This window comes from Battus philenor, unplaced genomic scaffold (assembly GCF_028537555.1).
Source record: "Battus philenor isolate CCGP_79_NKW_IND1 unplaced genomic scaffold, ilBatPhil1.0.hap1 SCAF_24, whole genome shotgun sequence".
Taxonomy (NCBI): domain Eukaryota; kingdom Metazoa; phylum Arthropoda; class Insecta; order Lepidoptera; family Papilionidae; genus Battus; species Battus philenor.
The window spans coordinates 5,157,897-5,181,250 of NW_027181687.1; the positions used below are offsets into that span (position 1 = coordinate 5,157,897).

At 33.3% G+C, this 23,354-nt stretch overlaps 1 protein-coding gene across 1 annotated transcript in view; it reads right to left on the minus strand.

Annotated features, from left to right (window-relative positions):
* Positions 1 to 23,354, minus strand: part of Myb (proto-oncogene like protein Myb) — a 73,712-nt gene that overhangs the window by 46,585 nt on the left and 3,773 nt on the right. The window contains exon 2 of the mRNA XM_068768055.1: positions 23,141 to 23,254. Within this exon, the coding sequence (XP_068624156.1) occupies positions 23,141 to 23,254 (114 nt within the window). The remainder of the gene's footprint in view (positions 1 to 23,140; positions 23,255 to 23,354) is intronic.

Here is a 23,354-nt window from a genome sequence, read left to right on the forward strand (position 1 = left end):
GGCAAAAAGAATATTCCTGTCAATTTGAAGTTTCCGCGCATTATAGTTCTATACATATCGTGATGAGTCAGTGTTTATATAATATGTATAAATTAGTTATATGCTCTCGTTAAAACTTTTAACCTTTCCTTGTGCTGCAAGTTTAAACAATGATTCGGGAGATGTCGTGATGTTTCGAAAAAATTTCCTACACATTCATATAAGGCATCAATATACAAGAATACTCATAAATATTCTAAATTTCATTTGAATTATTATTTTTTTTTATTCTTAACTGGCAAGACAAAACAAATATCCTTCACGGTCAAACAAACGGCTTTGGCATAGAATGTAATAAAGCCATTCTTTGCGGTACAATAGTCCGAGGGTGTTCACCTGGGTATTTGCCCTCAAGATTAATGTCTTAGGTACACAGTACAATGACTCCTGCGCACATGGTCTGACATTTCAACCCTGCTTTTTTACTTCCTCCCTTACAGCTGATATAATTGCGGGCTGCACGCGTTAAAGGTGCTTAGAGAACGCTTTAATGAACCGTTTCATTTATTTCGTATGCGGTGGGAACATTACTTATTTAATTATATCTTAATTAGTCAATTAGAATTTTCAATGAACGAATGCAAGATTCGTATATCTAGAATTAAAGTGATAAATAATTATACAGGGTAATTGTTTATAGATGTAAAAGCTTTAAAGGAGTTGACTGCATAGCTTATACTGTTAATTAATATATTTCGCACCCTAGCCAAAAATTAATGGTTTCAGAAATAATAAATAACGTAATGATAATGCAGCAAGGAAAATAGATTACAAATCTCGAATTACAACATTAATTATAGTTTATTATATGTCCTGCAGACTTACTGTACTGCCAGAAGTTATTTGCCTATTGCATTCTATTAGATTTAATATTTTTATGTAACATGATGTAAACTCACTTATATTTGAAATAGGATTTAAAACTCTTTGCTCATACCTAAGCTGAACTGATCATCCTTTAAAGAATACTTCTCTCTTACATGCTGTAAAGTAATGCCACTGCATTAAGTACGATTTTATCTTGCAGAAAAGAGCTATTCGTGATATCAATTCGAGTCATAAAGTATCTATTAAAGAAAAAATTAAAGAAAATGATACATTGACTGTTGCTTCTTTTTACGTATATGAAAATGTACTCCATGTCCGCAAAAATATTATTCATTACCAGGAAATTTAATATACACAATGTGGATACCAAAATCAGATAGATACTTTGTATACCCAAAATTCTACTTTACCTTATTAGCAATTCTTTCTATGTGCGATACATACTCTTTTACATTAGATTCCAATTTTTGATACGGTGTACCACACATTAATTGACAGCAAATGTGGTACCCATTTAAATCTTACACCTATAACCAATCGCTCAGTTTAAATGTGTTAAAAGCAAACGCTATGTAAAACCAAAGCGTTGCAATAAAGATAACCACCGAGTCGAAATCTCGAATCAACGCGGGAGGCAATCCATACTTGTTATGGCACTCGTCAGTTTTTAGCAGAAAACGTGTTAAGCAACATTGCTACAGCTATACGTACGACTTTGTAGAAGTTTATTGTTCACTGGGCATTGTAACATGAATATCTCTTTGTTTAACATTGGACCAGGTAATGTAAAGAATTGATCCTTTGTTCGACTTCATACGATTTCGATCGAAAAATTCACGTATCGTTATAACCTATTAAACATCCTGTATATTTTATACTTCGTCATTTTAACTTTGACGTCTATTTATATATCTAAATTTCACGCAATTATTTATTAACGCAATTTCTGGCTACATATTTAGTTTTCAAATACAGCAATACAACTAAAATTATTGCAAAAAAATAATAAAAATAAACGAACCTGAACATTCAAAAGATATCAACTTGGAAACAAAAAAAAGATAGGTTCAGTTTGGTCTCTTTAATGCCGCATTAAGAAAAGTTGTGCTTGATACGTTAGTACCTATTTATTTGATGTTGAAATAGTTGGTAAATACATAACATGGAAAAAAAATTAATCTTTTTTTTTGTACAGGCACTACCTTGACGTTGATTTATGGGAAACTCTATGAGATCACTAGGATCATATATGACAAGGCTTTTGGCCATATGAAAGATATAGAATGTATATAAAGAAACAACAAACCTCACCTAAGCAGTAAGAAAATGTAATTCATTGCTAACTTTAAATTTTTACCATAAAAAGAAGTTCAGTAAGAAAGAGCGTATGTTTCGTATTTATCTACAATTCGTTTTGAATGAAACTGGCACAGAATTAGCGACGCATGTGAAACATTTCGTGAGGCCCCAGACGATCTCAGTGTATGAGGTCATCGTTCTAGCGCCGGGGACCAAATTGATAATTCATCGCTTGATATATTATAGACTAAGTCTTAAATGAAATGTATCTTCACAATGTACATTATTAAATGATTGGACACATCCGATGGTAAAGGACGAATCAACGGAAGAATTCGTTTATTTATGTGACCAGACGACAAGAAAAATACAGCCTCCTATCTCCTTCTCATTAATGCTTAATTTAAGGAAAATTTACAACTAGGACAACAAAAAATATTATATTAACTAATTATATATAATTTATAAGCGATATAGGCAATATGACCCAGCCTAGAAACGTAGGTAGTTTTAATACACATCGCGACACGTAAGGGATATACGTAAGTTAAAAATCAATATCAACATTACAGGAAACATCATTGAAAGATCTGCAAGCTTTAATCAGAAATAGGTGTACTAATTCTAACAATATATTTAGCTTTATTGTTATTTGATACAGTTATTTAAGATACGAACGAAAGTAACAGACATAGGGCAGAACGTGCAGAATAAATGGCCGCTAGAATTTGTAAGGTTCTGAGAGTGGAGACCACAGATCGGCAAACGCTGCAATGAAGGTTCACCCATTAGGTTATCACAGACCCTTCTGTGTCAGCTTCGATGTAGCTGTAAAAGTTTTGCGGGCTAACAACGACAACAGCATCAGAAACAATAGTGGTGTCCGTAAGGCAGACAGACAACCTTTTTAATGTTATCTTAAGACAAAGTCTATTGGGAACACCTTCATCCAGCAATGAAACAATGATGATGATGACGCAAGGACACTGTATGCCTTACTAGCAGTTACAGATTCTTGGAATTGGAGGTAGCAGGACACTTAGGTAGCCCGACCTAAATCTCGGTTTTTGGTAACTAGTCTCAGCCTTGTTTACGAAATCGGGAGACGGCGCGAAGCTCTAAGGTCGCGTAGGTTTCCTTCGGTTTGGAGTTCAATACGTATTTAGCGCTAAAAGTTGCACAAGAAGATCAAACATCTACTTGATCGTTTGCTATTGTCAAGCTTCCATTTTCTACTACTTCAGAAACCGAGAACACTGAAACAAGTGGAGGAAGAAACTCCAGTCATTACTGTAATTTCCTCCGCCACCGTTCTTCGATTCTTATTTTGTAAATAAAATCTAAGTATAAAATTTCTTAATATAACAGGTTGTGCATTGTCAAACTAATAAACATTGGTCTCGTCGCTTTAAATGTTAATATTATATTATAACAAAATGACATAAAAAGCAGAAATCGAGCGATTCAGAGGGGCCTCTTCTGAATACTTAAGTACCGAGGCCAAGAAAAGAAGCCGCCATTGCTGATAAAAAATAATCGTCGTGACATCCGGTTCAATTGTTGTTGAATACATGTACTAGATTTAATAATTAGCAATTTTATAAAAACAAGTCAACCCTGGGTGCATGCATAGTGCACAGAAGTCAAAATTAAAAATCGAACATTTTAAAGTCAACGACCGGTGGGTAGTGATGGGAATGCATTCCCAAAGAATGTGGTCCCGGGCAATCGAGTTCCGGCAAGTCGCTATCGCAGACGGCAGCCAGGGTTGTCAAGTTTTGACACGTAAAAAATCACGTAAATTAATAAAAATATAAAAGCAACTTGTAATTAACACAAAATAAATATTGAAAATAGTAGTATTCATAATTATAACATTTTCATTTTACGTATTATTTTACTTTCATTGTAAATAGTTCATCGCACTTTTAACAGCCCTTGATTCATTCCGTCTGGAAGCAAAAGGCAGGTGATACACCATCTGGCTATGACCACGTGTCAACTTGCGAATTCCTTACCGATTAGCAATTATCGAAGATTCGATTTTCGGCTTCCGTAACGGGATTTTAATGGTTATAGTGTCAATAAGTTTTATCGGCTTTTAATAGGTCTAAAAAGTGTTGTAATTTACGACCCATTTGTTAACTTACAAAATATCAAACTACGGCTCTTTTTGTTAACTATTACGACTTTTTTTGGATAATCGATATCCAAAAAAACTTAAGACCAAAAGAGTGAAAATAATGAATTCTTCGTTTTGTACTACACATGTTAAACGTCTTGTTAAACTTGTTTGAGGAGTTTGTGAGACATTTAACCGGAAATAATTACGTTAAATGCTATGCAAGTACAAATTAAGTACAATTTTGACTTAAAGCGTGATATATTACTTAAAAGATAGACTTGAGAACTCTGGTTTAATTTTAATGTATGTATATATAAACACTCTCAGTATAGTCAAATTGACCGTAAAAATATCCGAGGTTGTTCCTCTCAGATCAGGGCGCGTTAGAAACCCTGTTGCTATTACAGAGGAGCTCAATCTGATTTTAGATTTTTGTTTATTTACCCTTTTTACAACCCGCGACCTTAACTATGTTGTCGGTTCACCAAAGTAGTGTGTCTACCCACACGCCGTGTCAATCGGCTAGTGTTCGTCAATCGAAAACCTTCCGGTCCCTAGGGCTGTCGGTTACACGAGCAATGTGCCTGCCTGTTGCCACTTTAGATAGGCAATATTTCAAGCTACGTAGGCTGCTTCGCAACGAAGCTACAAGCGTTGTCCTCTCTATAGCTCCCCGGATATATCTATGTATATTCTTAAAAGGCCCATCGATAGCGACTATGTCTCGGATCTGTATGTCATCACCGGCAAGTGATACCGCAACCAGAATTCTGTGACAAGTCTAATAGTCACTATCAGTTGAATATCGAGGCCAATAAAAAATGCTACCTCTTAAATTCACGGAATCATACTCTGTATTATAGCTGGCTGAATAGAATAAAAAATAATAATCGTAATCGTGCGTGGCTATCGATTTATCGCAGTCTAAATCGGCGGGAACGCTCGTGCCATCTGCGTCCCCCACACACAATGGCCGACAGCGCACAGCTGCGCCGACCGGGGGATGATGCTTTGGCGGACGAATTATATTTTGTATCCTCGATCGATATTCTGTTCGAAGGGGAGCTACTTTAGAGGTGCATATTTTATATATATGGTATTGTAAGTAAAATTATAACTAAATTACAACTTCATACTGTATATAAATTATACATATGGCACAGGTTGGATAGTAATAATTGTAAAAGCTTTAAAGCGATGAATGTATAGCTCGTTTGCTGTCAATGTATTAGTACATCCTATATAATAATCAATGGATTCAGAAATAATAAGTAACATAATGATAACACAGTGTGATAAAGCGTTTTCAAAATTCTGTTTAATACTCATTTTAATTAATTATTATTTACTATCTGTCTATACAGACTTTGTGCATCCAAAAGTTATTGGTCTATCGCATTGCTACAGGAAAAAATAAATTAATGTAACATATTTAAGAGCGATGATAACTTTATCTAGGAATGATTGGAAATGGACGTAAAAGTTATTAACGTTTTTATTAACAAATTAATTTTACAGTAACCTCATTAAGGCTTTTGCTTATAAACAATCAATCACCTCATATGTCTTTTATAATTTAAAATTCGAACGGTCCACTATGAGACAGTGTCATTGATTAGGTATGACTTAAGCGAAAGTAAAAAGGAATTAAGAGCAAGTTGGTCCAAAAATTGAGACAGGGCGAAATATAAACATTACAGCGCTATTAAAGATTACGCAGAACTGTTTTAGGCATCAGAATTGTTATCAAGACAACCACTGGTAAAAAATGCATCCAAAAGAGCATGTAATTGGACACTTGGTAAACTTAAAACTTTAAACCCGGTTCCCATGATATAACAACATGATAATGATAATTGAAATATGATAGTAGTCACCTTAACAAATAAAGGGTGGTTTTAAATAGTAAAGCTATATTAATAAAAATCATCTTATCATTTATTCATTTATATACGAACAGATTTTCCCTAATTTATGGTTAAACGGTTAAATCAGTTAACATATAGCTTCCTGGATTTTAAAAAAGGTAGGAAAGTTTACGCAAATTATGCAACATAAAAATAAGTGTATAGTTTGACAATGAATATAACAATGACATTATTTTTTTATTTTAATGCGCTTCTTATAACGGCTAATTAAATACCGAAGTCAATCTCCTACAGTATCTGATTTGTACGAGATATACAATCGTTTGGGCGGTGCAGACATCTTAACACAAGTAAGTGAAATAAGAAAATTTAAAATGAGACCTTAATAGGGTCGTCGGAAAATGCTGGATGCAAGCCGCTTCTTACCGGTCCCATTGGAAATCTGTGAGGGAGACCTATGCCTAGCAATGGAAGTCCTACAGATAAAATAATGATGATAAAAAAGAATAGAAATGAAGAAAAACTCAGACAGAAAAACTCTCATAAATATTATAACGAAGTGTACTGCTTACACTTTAGTAGAATTACCTGATTATAATAAACATTACAGAAGCCATGAAATTAAAGGAAAATCTGTTTTGAAATCTAGTCTAAATCTAGTGTAGATGTGATGTTTTAATATGAGTAAAATTTTTTAGATCTTTTCATCATTATATCCTCTTCAGTAAATAGACGCCCACTGCAAGGCATTGGCCTTCCCCAATGATCGCCGCGATGTCCAGTCTTGCGTTGCCCACATGCTGGGACTTCTCGTGAGCTCATTTCATCGGTCTATTTAGTGGGAGGTCGTCTACCTACGCCGCATCTACCTATTCTTTGTCGCCACTCGAGAACCTTTCGGACCCAACGCCCATCAAGCAATTCTTCGAGTTACATCGATGGTATGGGATCTTTTTAATTTTTTTTTAATCTTCTTTTTTATATCATAAATAGAATCGCTAGCAATCTTGGAACAAATCCATACCATGTTTGTTTAGTGTTAATGCTGTGTTAATTTTGTTTAATTATTTAAACTATACAGTGCTGCAATGACCTATATAAAGGGGAACAACCTCTTGTACCACTAATTATTCACTGTGAATTTCTCCTCTCAAAGGATTCCACCTTCCCCTTTCCTTTAAAATGAGGGTCCCAAACAATGAATACCTGACATCGAGAACAATGTCCCGTACGAAATATCAAGAGGGATATCAAAAACCTAAGTTCGGACGTTCATTTAAAGCTCTCACAATAGTCTTTTAAGATTCCTGATTCAATGAAAATAAAATTAAAAAACCAGCGAAGCAATCAGTCGCAATCGTTAAACATAAACATCTTTCCTCATAAGTTTAACCCTTTAAGTGGATATGTAAAGAAAATCTTATTGCTTGAGTTTTCTTACGATATTGTTTGCACCAAATTAATACAAAAAATTAGTGCGTAAAATACCCGGCACTTGTGTTTCGGCAAATTAACTTACCAACGTATGTATGTATAAAGAATAGATAAAACTGATTGTGCCTATAAAGATACGTATATGCCAAATCAAATTATGAACTTTGACTACATAAAATTGCACATAAATTAAAATTACTAAAACATTACAGTACACAGTTACAGTTAAAATAAAAAAAGTTATAACTTATATTCAAAATTAACATAAAAATTAATACTAAAACGAAAAATAACTATTACTATTTAAAGTTAGTGTTTTGTAATTACTGAAACATATTAAACACTATACCCACGAATCTTGAATTGTAAATTGAAATTTATCTAGAGAGTTGATAAAAGAAAACAGCATAGTTACATAAGTTAAAGATTTTTTTTTGATTTTCGAACTTTTCTATCAACTTTGTTTTCTGATTCTTTTTCATATCAGCACCTGTCTGTGTAATCTTAAGTTTAAATACAGAGTTATATATACGAACAAAAGTGATAGGGTAATTCTACGGTGCAGCTTTTAAACAAATTGATGGGGGTCAAAACCTCATGGGAAATACTTGTCCAATATAAATATGGCGTCATCCCATCTGGTGGTGAATCGCAAACAAATTTGGACACAGAAAAGATGAGAAGACATGCACCAATGAACCACTCTCTTTTGTCCTCGTAATGCAATCCCCTTTTTAAACGTGGGAATAATGTTGACAACTACATAATCTCTGTTAAAATTAGATTCACAAACGACTTTGAATCCTAAATGAAGTGCAGTAGAGTTTAATTTATAAAATTTTACGCTATAAATAAGGTGGTTGCTATACCTGTGTATAGCACCCTTACTTGAAATATAGGTGCAATAAATAACAATCAGTATTTTGATTTTTATTCACGCATGATTGAGCATTACAATTCATTTTATGGTTCTGGTATTACTATGACGTTTGCAATATACGACATATCAATGAGTTTATTTAGAAACGCCTATAACGAAAATATATAGGCGATCTTAACAATGAACATCAATAGACCAAAACTTTAGATAACAGAAAAAAAGTTCAAAGTTTTTTTTTAAACATATAGTTTTAGATACCGATTTTAACACAAAGATTGCAATATGGTGGGATAAAATATAATTTTTTCTTCTATCATTTATCTTAATAAACAGCAAAAGTAATGGTTAGGGAAAGTAGAACGTAAAATACCACGTGGACCTCCCCTTTAATCTGATCACGACAATGACTGGACTCGCTATCGCCATAGGAACACAGAGTTTAGGATTGCATTGAAAGAGCTAGTCATTAATTCCACCAAGGTTGGACATGACCTTCAGAAATGAATCTAACAAGAAGAATGATCAAAATGCTTTGTTTACCTAGTGTTTATATGTATATTGACACTTATAAAAAGATTAAGTAATCTATTTTCATATCTCACACATACTCTAATACATAAACTACGATATTACGAAGTGTTGATTTATTGTCGAAAACACTTTTGGAGCGTAAAAGTAATGAAAAATTATGTTTGAAAAAATTAATGTTTCAATTAATTTTTTAACATACATGTAAATAATTGTATGAAGTAATTATTCAATTACTTTGTTCAGTTCCCACGATCCCTTCATTTCCGAGCGTGACGTGCAATATGACGTTCATGCGTTCCCACCTAAACGATTCCCATTAACAAGAATATTAATAGAGTGGCTTCACTAGCGAAGGCGCCAAGCATTACACGGTCTATTGTTTATGTACGTAGCGTGATCTTTATAAATTTTTTAATTCATTTATCGAGATTCTTCCATATAAAACTACTTATAACGATGAAATAGTAATTCCTCCAAACAAGTAATTATATTAAAAAATTTTTCATGACCTGTCATCTTACGTAAAAATAGTGAAATCCCACATTTTGTACACAAAATCACTCGATAACAATAAGACGAGTGTTCTTGGTAATTTATATTTATTTATTTAGAAAAACACCATTAAAATGATACAATTCACCGTTATAACAATTGCAAAATGAACCGATATAACGTTATAAAAATTGCAAAAATCAAAATGAAAATAATATCATAAATTAATACCATTTTATTAATCTTTACACATTATATAAAAGAATTCAGACCTATTAAAAAGATCTGAATAAATACATCGTTGTGATAAATTCCTTTTACGAATTTATGAACATGAAATTATTTTTGACTATTTATAAATAAAGCAAGCATTACAAGGCGTTCTAAATGAGTTGTTTGCTATTCTATAATGGTACAATTGATTTTTTTTAAAAAAATTGAGATAAGTAGCGCCATTGTGATATTTTAATAATATATATTTTAATGCCGCCAGTTGCAAAAACAAGTCACCTAAACCGCATGCGTTAAAAATAAAATGCAAATTGCGACCTAACATATTTCCTATCGCAATGCGGGTAGTTTTAAAAAAGGCTTTAACAACGAATAGTGAGCATCCTTTGCCCGTATGTCTTGTTAATTTTATTTCTTCAAGAAAGTGTTTGTTACGCTATCAACATGAGGGTTTTTAAATAACTTACGGAATCGTGTTACTTCCGACCGGCATATGGTCATCGATTATGATTCTGCTGTCGATAATTTAAGTTTCCTTTCTGATTTAATATTTTTTCGTTTACTGTATTATCGTCTTCAACGTCCGGTTTGATAACCGTATTAATAATTACGGCTTTTGAAAATGTTTTTATATTTTTTGCTCAACAATATGCTCAAAAGCTTACTCGACGGTTTGCTCAACAGTATGCTCGGCAGTTTGTTCAACAGTATGCTCGGCAGTGACCTCGACAGTGTGCTCGGCAGTTTGCGCAACAATCCGCCCGGCATTTTGATCATACAATCGAGCAGACTGTTGACAGTCTGCTCGATTGTATGATCAAAAGTATACTCGACCGTTTGTTCGATACTTTACTCAACAGTCTATTCGATTGCTTGCTCAAAAGCCTGCTCAATAGTTTGTTCGGTAAGTTACTGAAAATTCTGTTCGATAATTTTCTTGGCAGTCTGTTCGATAGTTTGCACAACAATCTGCTCTGTAATTTACTGAATGGTATGAATGATAGTTGGCTCGAAATTTTGCTGAAGAGTCCCTAAATCAAATATAACAGCTTTTCAAAATAGAAATGAATGCTTCGAAGAAATAAGAAGATACGTATATCAATTTTTTCCGATATAGCCCTAACTAATTGATACCTGCCTTCCAAGCGATAACTGTGTAAAAGATATCTATACTTACGCGGTACAGGGGGTTCCAATCATTTTATGATTTTCAAACCCTTGATTAGTTAAATTAGCTGTATGCTTCGAGGTTAATTTAGGTAATGAATAACTTTATTACAATTATAACACCACGATCAGAATATAAAATTTAGTCAGATTAGGCAACTCATGCGTATCTTCATTATAAAGGTTTTTTTTTATGAAAATTGGTCGTTGTAAGAATTTTTGTCTAAAATTTCTTATACGTATTTATCATCTTAGGCTTTGGTATACCGGTATTGGCAACTTTAATTAATAACATAACAGATGGTGCTGGGGCCTTAAGATTCTTGAATGGAGACTACGGGCCGGTAAGCACAGCATAAGGCGTTCACTAAGTGAATCGACTACCTAACTAAGGTCGTCGGATGTCGCTGAAAGCAAACTGCTTCCAGCCAGTCTTATCGTAAAATTTATTGCCAAAATAGATAAATGTGTGGTCTTGTTTATGTCTAAACAATAAATATTTCCATGAAGCCAGCTGACGCATTAAGCAATTTGCATAAGCCGATAAGTTGCGAGACGGCGGGTGCATAGTAATTGAATACCATTCCACCGAGCTTACTAGCGCCTGCAGCACGTCTATACATATAGATATAGCTATATCCGTTCGTACAATACAAGAACCTTAATAACTTACACTGAACACTTTAGAATGAAACGTGAACTTTTACTCCGGGGCGTCATTCGTAAGCTCGCATAGTCATTCAACGAGCCACAAAAAACGAATAATGCGCAAATCTCAAGAACGTCTATAATAATTCGACGAATTATTTTACATATCTTCGTTAGGCACGAGAAAAGTTCTAATAGAGTAGAAAAAATAGAAGTATTTTTAAATATTTAATTATAAGTACTCTTTTCCTGTAACAAAGTAATAGAGGTCAAATAGAATTTATCATGTACCATACTCCATTACTCACTTAAAATATAGTCACATTAGAACTAGCTACAAAACTAATTTTTATGATCGTTGTTTATTATATTGAAGCTATAAATAAAATGATAATTTTAAAACAAGTATTATTTTGACAACAAAAAGTCGGTCAAGGCAGCTAATTTTTTTTTTATTAAAAAACTGTTCCCGCTTTCAATGTATATAAAAATATACGTAATCACAAACCCCAAACTTACTTCAAGCGAAAAAATTACTCCAATGAACTATGACATAGTACCAACCCATGTTAGTTATTCATAAACCAAAAAACTACATCTCCGAAACTGTCTCAATGTAACAAAAGATTGCAACGCAATGGCAAGCATTGATGTATCAAAACCTACCGGGGACCAAAGACAGAAGTATAATAAGGCGACCCGAATTTCTTGGTCCCCCTGTTTGGTAAATGTTTCTCGTCGACTGCCGAACCAGCTGGTCTATTGAGGTATTTTTTTTTCTTTTAAGAAAACATTAAGCAAGCTGCCGGGACACGTGGCTATCGAAAAGTTACCCCTGGTTATGTTTCTAATAATTCAATGTCTAATAAAAAGTACATACTGTTTCTTTAAAATATCGTAACTATTCATCCAAAACGTGCACAATATGTGTGTAAAAAAAACCATATGTAGTAGTAATTGTAACACACTTTCTAGGCAGATACTAAAAAAAATCCTACAAAAAGATTATACAGGTTGATTGATTGGAAAAGCTTTAGCAAAATGTTTTAATTTTACACTTATAACTCATCATCTCGAAACTGCGACATATTGATATTGTGTTATAATCAACGAAATAATTAGTAAAATCACATTTTTTTTTTAAAAAACCGAGGCTTTTTTTTTCAACACATTCATTCAAAAACAACTAAGTAACGTTACAACCTGTTATATTATACAATCAATATTATAAGCAGTTAATTCAAAACAACAACAAAATTCAACATTTTGATTTTATCGTTTTTACTAACCATGCTATCTGCTATAGCTATATGCTATGTTTATTTTGCTATCAATGCATACATCTTCAAAATCATCATCGTCATCATTATTTCAGCGGCAGGACGTCAACTGCTGTCCGGACTGACATAAACCTCTCCCCTAGATTTCATTTAAGACTGGCTGGAAGCGGACTGCATCCAGGGTTTTCCGACGACCTTCACACGGTCTTTTGACTATCTTGTGCGCTTGCCAGTTTTTGATCTTCACTCCGGAACCACTGTGCCCAACAGTTCTGCGTGCTATGTGGCCTGACTATTACCACTCTCTTCTTTCTTGAAGTCAACACTGAGCCTAACGGACTCTTACAGCTTCGTAGAAATTATTTCGCATAGATTTCTCTAGGATATGTCGGTAGTACTTTCGTTTGTCCATGAATCACCTCAAACTCAAGCATAGCCATCTCCATGGGTCGTTGAGCAAATTTGAGTTTTTAAATAAGACCCAGAGATCACGTTTCAGCTCGGGAAATCATTACCAGTGACACATATTGTACGTTCGTCTTTGGGCTCTAAGGGATATTGGTTGAGATGTGTCGTAAATTTTCTATCTAAAGGATAACCAAACTAAATAAATATATCTACTGATGTAATGAAAAAGTAGCAATAAATCTTATTTGTTCACTTAAAGCGGAGTAGTTTTAGAAATGAATAACCGTATCCTTGATAAACATTTTATGTTCATTAAAATGGAGCCTGTTTCGGACAGCGGTACCGCCACGTAGCAACGCACGTAAAGACCGGCCAACACAAAGGCATGTGATCAAAGTTGAGCTAACCAACAACGTCAAGGAAAACGAGATAAGGAAATATAGGCGAGAACACATCCGGGGGCTAGATGTTCGTACCTACTTCATAAATAAGCTTTATATAAGTGTTATAATAATGAAATAGTTAAAAAGTTAAAAATATCTGAGATAATAATGCTATTTTTTTCTTTTGCAAGATGATTAATTACAAGTAAACGTTTTAAAGAGGTAATTATACGAGTATAGCTCATTTATGAAGTAATCACTATTATTTTTCTTTATTTCTATTGGATTGCGACAGGTCAGCAGGCTGCAGAAACACCTAATAAACAATAATTAGTTTTAATATGTCCCAATTTTGAAAATTCTTTTTATTATTTTTATGCTTTTCACTATTTATTTCTGAAACTATTATTTTTTGGATATTTGGCGTCAATTGATGTATGGTACACTCACCACCCTATGTACTATATAATAATTATGCCGATATAATGTATGCAACTTTATAAGCCAAGTAAAAAACTCATGAGAAATGGAATTAAAACTGGCCATTACGTGGTTTTACACGCCCTGAAAAAAAAATGTAACAAATGTCAACTATTGTCGCAAAAAGCATCAAAGACGACGTCAATGCTATTACACTAGTTCTGTGTGAGCGGTCGCTGCATCGTGTGAAAGTTGCGTCCTGCCACTCACCCCAATTACGACTGTATTCATATAATAACTATGATGAATAGGGAAGGCCCGGTTTACATATCGATTGTTATAAATACGAAAAAAATTACGGATTATTTAAATTTGGAATTTTTTTTATTTTTTCATGATGTACTTTTTAATCGTCAATCATTTTATTATAATGCATGACATTATAGCAAGCTACCATCGGCTCGGAATGCTTATCTGCTGAGTGTAGCCGGCCAGAAACTCAACAGTAGCACTTAAATTAAATTTAACAATGTTTGGTATATACATTATAACATAAACCTTTTAAATGAGTTAACAAACCATGTTCCACATTCCACGTTGGGGGGTGGCCTATATCTTGCAGTGAGTATCTATTAGATGACGATAATGATGATTTAGATTTGCGTTTTAATCACCAGACATTATTTAAAGCTTTTATTTACAAATAAATTGTAAATAAAAGTCATGAAAATTGTACTGATGACCTAAGAAAGGTCGTCGGAAAACGCTCTTCTTGTAGATCTATAGGAGAGGGCATTATACGGCGGTAGACGTTCTACAGTATAAATTGTGGTAATGGAACACCATGAAAGAAAAATAAAACTATAACCTCATTATTACTGATTTATATCGTTTTTTATTATGAAGACATTAAAACAAAGTTATTTTAAAACAGGTTTTACCTATTCTTTTCTATTGAGCAATAACTTTTAATTGCACAATTCTAACAAGGCAGATAATTAATTAATAAAAATATATTTTATGATAACTTTAATGCAATGGTCATCCTTACCAATTAAACAATTTTTAAAAGGCGAAAGAGTTCCCACAATCGATAATAGTATCGATAAGGGGACATCCCTGGCTCGCACCTTGACTGCCATCTGCCGCGGTGCACGTGAAGTAATTAAGGTGCTCGGGGGTGGAACCCTCCGAGAACTGGTCGTTTACCTTTGCGAGGGGTTGAAGCGGTCAATGTACACGTATTATAATTGTATTTTTCTTGTACGAAAAGGCTATCGGACTTTGAATGTTAGAAAAATTTTAATGCAACGTAAGTGAGAACCTTTGCTTACCTTCTTAATAAAAACACGGTGTTTTTTAGAATATTTCTTACATTATCACACGGCACAATTATGTAGGATCAAAAAGTTTCATATATGACATACTAATTTGTCGACGACAAAGGTGAACAAAGTCTTTCTAGAACCTACTAAGGGATTTACGGACTCGTACATTTAAGCAAGGGGTTTTGAAACGGAAGAAACGTGGACTATTATTTATAATAAAATTTAGTTTTCTTATCACAATGCATAAATGCAAATGTGCAATTGAATGCTGCATTGTTTATAAACGAGTAAAATATGTGGGCTTGATCACTTTGTACATATTATTGTTGAAAATTGTTTATTGTAGGATAGACAAATATTTTGTTAACACCTGATAGTTAAAAAGAAATTATTGAGGATGGACGAATATTAGCACCGGCGGGACAAGGAAGAGTTGCCTCGCTGGTCGCTGAATACATTGTCAAGATGTTAGTCGCAATATAAGATTCTCCGAAAATGTGTTGTATTCGTAGTATGACGTAATCACATGAATTATATGTGGTGGAGGTAAACCCAACGTCGACACATTAAGAAAGCTATACTAAAGCTATTTGGTTTTAAATTCTATTATTGCACAACCATCTTTTGCTATGTCTTGTAATGAATCAACAGCTGGAACGCCAACTAGAAGTGCGAGGTAGTAATCCACCACGCGGTTTAGTACATGTCGAATGACGCAATCTTCCGGATTTTTTGACCCTTAGTATGTAGAGGTTTTATCACCCCATTTTCCTTCTTCATTGGCGAATAATTTTAAGGCCAACTATTGTTTTAAAAACTGAAGTACGAAAAGGTAATAACGTGCATTGAATTGTCAAAATAGCTATGAGCTCTATATTTAAATGAAACACTATTTCCTCTTGTCACGACAATAACTAGAAAAGGTATACCGATTTTATTCATATAATTTTTTTAGTTTTTTTAGTTGTTTTAATAAAAAAAAATACAATGTTCAGTGCGACCTGTATTTGTGGCATCAAACTTGAAAATCCATGTTATTTGATAGCTTATCGTACTTCGAATTTCAATATAGAACTAATAACTCACTGTATCAAAATCAATTACAATACACATTTTGAAAGTGACTAGTTTTTTTTTTCAAAATTCATTATTATATCATTAACCATACCCTGTCCTATAATTCGGCGGCGTGTACACATATGTTGTATGCCAATGACAAAAACAAATCAATTCCCGTGAGATTACATTATATCTCTGTTAACTAAATAAAATTGTTTATATTTGAAAAGAATCATCAATAATTTACAGAGGTATAAATATATCATAGAGTATAAGTAATTTGTATTTTTTATTGGATGCGTAATAAAACCAATTCATTAAAAGGCTTTTAGTGACACAAAAAACTTCATTCAAATGAATACAAGTTTTTGGGCAGTCCGCCCACTTAAAATATTAAGGCCATTACACACTATAGTAATAACGGATACCGTCATCATCAATTAAACATTGGTTCCTTGAGAAATAAGACCGCGGTTTAAAAGAAAAATTATAATACCGAGTGATTATTTATATTTGTTAGAGTTTAAAGAGGTGAATGTATTTGCATTTTCTGTCAATTGATGTTCGTATCCAAAAATTAATAGTTTCAGACATAAAAATAACCTAATGATAATATCGTAAGAAAAAGTGTTTCCAAAATCCAGATTAGTTCATATAAAAATTAGTTATTGACCCATCGCATTCTAATGGTAAAATAAATTAATGCTAAATATTTTCGAGTGATCACTTTATATGATGTTATTAGAAATATGTATGAAAGATTGAACGCTTATTGCTGACAAATAAGCTATATAAACATTAAAGTTTTTACACCTACAACCAATCACCTGTATGTAATACTTTAAAAATCTCATTTATTAATTATAGCATTCAAATAAACGGGTGATATTTTAAAATACAATTCAGCACCATATATTATTGTTATATTCAGTAAAATCTTATAATCCAATTGTCTCCGTCACGTGGCTTCGATACTTGTCTTATGAGTCAAACATTAAGTCTCAGCGTAACAGGATTCTATACCAAAATTAGGTTATTCAGTAGTAGTCAACAGTAATTTTTTTCACATCAAACTTAGTAAGACCAATTTGCAGATAAGGGAATTCCTTTCACTTATAGCACATGCTACGGTACCGCCCTAGCTTAAGAACAGCCCGTCTAAACTGACAATGAGCGAGACACATCCCTCGTGCATCCATCGGCTGTTGGAATCCCAAAGGGTTTGAGTGGCGACCACGTGCCAGCAGACGCGGCGTGGGTATGGCTCCCCACAAGGTAAACCGACAACATCATCAGCTCGATCATCGCAGTGATTTCGAGAGAGCCTTGCAATGGGTGTCTATCTACGGACATGAATGAATGAACGTGCTAAGCTTAACAAAACATTTTTGAGAATAGAATAATGTGCTCATAAAAGGCACTTGATAAAAACCGCTCATTGTACAATAAACTACCAAAGTAGGTATAGGCCTTGAAGTCGTTTCAAGGTCTCGGAAAGCACGCAAGAACTCAGAGTTCAAGGTTGTTAAATGGCGAGGCATTTGGTTGTTCAATATAAATCATATGATGATACTTGTCACGAGCAGAGTTGCCCCGAGTTAGGCAAGTATAGATCATAGTTCTCGCTGATAAGGAGTTAACAATAGTTATTATTACATGGTAACATTTTTTTCTTTTAATTTTTTAATATTATAAGGCTTATAGGAGGCTTGAAATTCGTTAAAAATATTCCTATCGTCGAGTCAAGAATTTTACGAAATTTCAATAGCAGGGGAGATTGAAGGTGCGTTCAATTTCGCAAAGCGAGCGGACGACGGCTAGTTTGTAACTAGGTGGCGAACCGTAAGAGAAATTAAAGGTAAAGGCACAATAAAAAAGCGTCATTTCTGGAGGGTAAATTATTATTCACCAATTGTTAATGCGTTCAGTCTAACCTGCACCAGTAACGCCGAAGCAAGTACCAGGATTAGGAGGTCTTTGAGTCCTGTGGTTGATTAGGTGGACGGTCCATAGTGACTGGGCGCAACACACCCAGAGTCGACGTAGACTTTGGCTGTCACGCGTGAAGAATAACATAACAAATTGGACTTCTCTGTGTTATATCAATTTGATTAGGAATTTTAGGGCAAAAAAATAAAACTATCTTCGGTCATCTCGTAATAGGAGTATTTTAAATAAAAGCGCTTAAAAACAACATTAAAGAAAATTAATTGCAAATTTTATTTTCATAAGTAACATTTCCGCTAAATTTACGTATTAGTCAGGAATAATATGACAAATTAAATTTGTTAACTATAACATATAACATTAAACGTTACATAAATGGATATCTTCAAAAGGGCACATTGATAATTAAAGAAACTAATTCTTAACGGACTAGTTATTAATTTATTATAAAATGTTCACATGTATAAAAGAGTGGCGTGGTTACGATTTAAGATATTCAATGTAAATTATTTCGCAAAATTATAGGTGTCACAATTTTTAATTTATCTAATTCTTTTTAAAAGACAGGGCCTTGTCGTTGAAAACAAAACATTTTATTTTTTATTTTGGTATATAACGAATACGGCTATATAACTACGATAGGCGAGTTAATTAATGTAAATGAAAAATTAGAAACTTACTTTCGTCGACGGCTGGCGTTGGATGTGTTTTCAGATGGAAAATTGAAGGGTTCGCCAAAAATCCGATATTGTAAGTCATCCTCTTCATTGCTTTGAAATTGCATCTCTTATACACTTAATACGATCCGCTGTGACGAAATGAACCACCCTTATCATTTGACCTTATCATCGTCACAAAACATGCTAAACAATTTCACTTTACGTAAACCGAACGCGTATAAACATTACTCTAAGATCAATGCGGTAAAAAAATAAAATAAACAAATGAGAGAATTTTAAAAATTGCTCTAACACGACGCGACTAATCACGGCTGCAACGCGAGCGAAGCCGGACCGACTGAACGAAAACGACAGGGCGCGGCATGAGGCCCGTGTGGGAACCGGCATGTTTATCCTTCCGTCCCCTTCTCGCTTAGGGCCTGGGCCTCGAAATAATTATTGTACAAACAAAGCATCTTTTATTAATCTCAAATTTCTTCTTACTTCTTAAAAATCTTAATACTGTCTTACGGTATACACTAATAAAACAAATGAAATTATTAAAGTATTTCATATCTTTTTATAGTATTATTATGCAATGTTTCTTTAGTCAAAATGTGTCTATACGATGTACGGATACAATTATATTGTATTGTGAACCTTGATGTATGATAAATTTGGAAGTATGTAGATCAAATTTAACATTTGGGTGAAAGACAGAAACTTATAAGCAGCGAATATTTTTTGTTATATCAATATTTCATTAAAAAGAGAGATAATAACATAAAAACAAAGCGACCTAACTTATATAAAAGTTTGTAGTGAAAAGGTTGACCACCAAAATGTCACTTTTACGATGATACTTATTTTCGATATAATGTACGTATACATACATACATATAGTATTGTGAACATTAATGAATGATAAATTTTGACGAATTTAGATTCAATTAAATTTTTTTAAATCATGACGTCTTGATCGTTGTATGGATCACGAGTTTTTGAACATAAAATTTAATCAATATTATATCCGGTTTTGTAAAGTCACTATGGAGCATAAATCAAGTAATTCTTGTTCTGACATTGACATCCTGCGTCTCGCGGAACCATATTTACAACTCAACACCGGAAAGACCACTTCCAGGTTTAGCATACGAGCTATGTAAATTTAAACGATTCATTTATATGAAAGAAAAATAATAATCATTCCATACTTAAAATAATGTTTCTCCCCCATTATTACATATTTTTTGGTAGTAAAACTAATTTAACAATTCTTTTGTTTTGTTATTTCGTTTCTTTGGCTTTATATAATATTAAATGTAATGTTACGGGGGATTACTGCTTGGAACAATATGTAACTAATAATTACGTTTCAGTTATTGCCTTTTACTAACAACTAAATTTTTTATCTCGTAGTTTACAAAGTTGAAAAAGTTTAAATCTTCTCGACTAAAATATAAAAACGCTATTTACTTTGTAGGAATTACCACGTGTTGATAAACGTCTTGATATAACATAGCTCAAACTAACAGAATACCGTATAGTGCGTAGAATATGCCAGAGATTCAATTCTTTATTTATTCCTTTAAACTCTGATAGGTTTTTTTTGTGATCACAGTATAGTAGTAGGGATACTTCATTCCCATGCCTTCTTATCAATTAAAAATCCACACTGTAATAGCAACTTTCATTTAATAATTTTTTAATGCCGATTGTTATACAGTAAAAGTTCTTTATTCGCGATTTATATGTTCCATAAATATGCCTCTAATACAGAAACCGTGAATACGGAATGCTAATTGTTATGGGATAATAGAAGATACGTTCCTTAGCGACAAAATAATAAATAAAAACTTATATGTAGAAAAAAAATTATTTGAAGTTTTTGAACATTTTGATTAATTATCTTAAGGCTTAAGCAATGCTTTGAATAATTTTGTAATTTTTTCTTACTTGGCAATTTTTAAAAGCTCCTTCAATTCAGACTGATGCGAAACAGTCGCATTAGCAGTTTGCCTCTTAAAAATAAGACTTCGTTCCACAGACGAATCAATGTTTATAAAGGAATCGCAGAGCTCATTTGCCACTCTTAAAACCATCGCTAAGATTTTTAATATTAAATGTCACGTTTCCAGTGCTTGTTGAAGACTCTTCTTCAATGGGACGTGAATTTAACATTTGCTCCAAGACGGTTTTAGTCAATTCTTCATTTTTCAATTCAAGCAACTCCTGAATGTCACTTTATTCTATCTGTTCGAACCCATCTCGTAATATTACATTTAATAACATACTTTAGGCATAGTTGTAATAAGTTCTTTTTCATTTTTTTATTAGTCCTTTTGACGGCATTTACAAAGGATAAGGAGTTGGATATCTATAGGAATCCTTTCATGGTTATTTATATACTTTTAAGATGCTCGAATAAATAAATTTTTAGCCGTACATATAGGAATTGGGTCGCATTTTTTTAATCCGCGAATAGTGAAAACGGGAATAAGGAGCTTTTACTGTATGTGAATTATTATATTATAATTCAAAGACATCACACGAGAGATCGAGCGTTAATTGACTGACGTATTAATTGAACAATTCATTATAAAGTTATTTAATGTTTTATGCATTATCTTCAGAGGTTCTAATAATAATTTATAAAGACTACAAATGCTGGTACCACACAAGACAAAAGGAAATGTATTCGTTATGAATAATTTTCAGAATAAATACACATTTCGAATTAGATTTTATTTTTATTCTTTAACATTATAAATCATCATCATCATCATTTCTGCCAGAGGACGTTCACTGTTGGGCATAGGTTTCCCCATAGATTTGTTATAGGACCAGTTGGAAGCGACCTTTGGCCAGCAATCTTGTGGGTCCTAATTCCTATGCCGCTCTCGTCGTTCCATGGCCTCGAGTCCAAATACTTAGCCCTGGCGGCTGTCCATTATTTCAAGTTTATTGAACTAATTAATTAGTCGAAATATTGTTACAAGTTTATCATTATACGTTTCAAAAGTATAATCAACTAAAAGATGCACTTTATTTTTAAACTTCAGTAAAACATGTTTGGTTTCTGTCAATTCTATCTTACTACTAATGGCGTGTGTTCCTTTTAGAAGAGATAGTAACATACTTGCATCTCGTTTCGTTAACTATGGTAGATGAAGATCTTTTTAGAAACAATAGAACGCTGAACATCAATTGAGTTTCCGTACGTTCATTTCCAGATTATATTAATTTATTTCCATAATTATTTACAATAGAAAAGTTCTCAGGTGGCGACCATAAGCCAGTAGACAGTGTAAGTAAGCCCCCCTTAAGATGGACCGACGATATGGTCAGGATCGCGAGAAGTCGCTGAATGCGGGCAACACTCGACTATATATCGTGGCCATCTTTGTCCTATTTAAGGGGCGTTTATGGGCAGACATAATGATGATAATGGTGTTACTGCACAAATCTAATCTTTGTCCATAATCTGATGTTAAAGCCACTTTTTACATGCGGCCCCCAAGGCAAGTAAATTTTAATTTATTTTTGTATTTTTTAAAAAAAATGCTAAAATCAAGGCTTTAAAGATAAAAAAAATTGTCTAATTAGTTGTAAATCGGTTGATTACGAACATAAATTACGTTTAGAACATGGTTTGAACCTTGAATATATACTTTTTTTTTCATGGCCTACTGTTTTGAAATTGCGGCCCTCCGACCAAAAAAGGTTGCTCACCCCTGGTCCAGGACAAAATTTCCTAAAGTGATCCAGGTGGACCCTCATCGATGACGTAACAAAAAATTGGATCGAGAGAAAATTTATCTGCTTTGGATCGTGAAGAACTAAAATGTTGGGTTTACTTCACCTATCAATCAATCAACAAAAACAAATCTATGTTTTGAGAAGCTCAGCGTCTGTTACTTGAAAAACTTTTGTAACCATATTCAACATAAGGTCGAGAGTTGAAATCGAAAGTTCGTTCATTTTTGTCGCGTTTTGTGAATATGGTACAGCCGAAAGCTGCAAAATTATTAAGTATCAAAAAAGTCTGCGAACATCTGGTTTAAGATAATTGCTTGTGATCAATATTAAGAAAAGCTAATAAATAATTACTTACTCTTCCTTGATAACAACGTTGTCATCTTCAACTTCTGTGGACAGCTTGGCCTGGAGAGCCTTTAACCGCTCCTTTTGAAACTGAATATATGATTTTGTGTTTCCATCCTCCATGCTAAAACAAAAAGATATACTATTATAGGAACTAGTAGTGTCGCTTTCTTTAGTTAAATTCATACGACTACATTTTTAACAAGTTTGTTATTTATAATCAG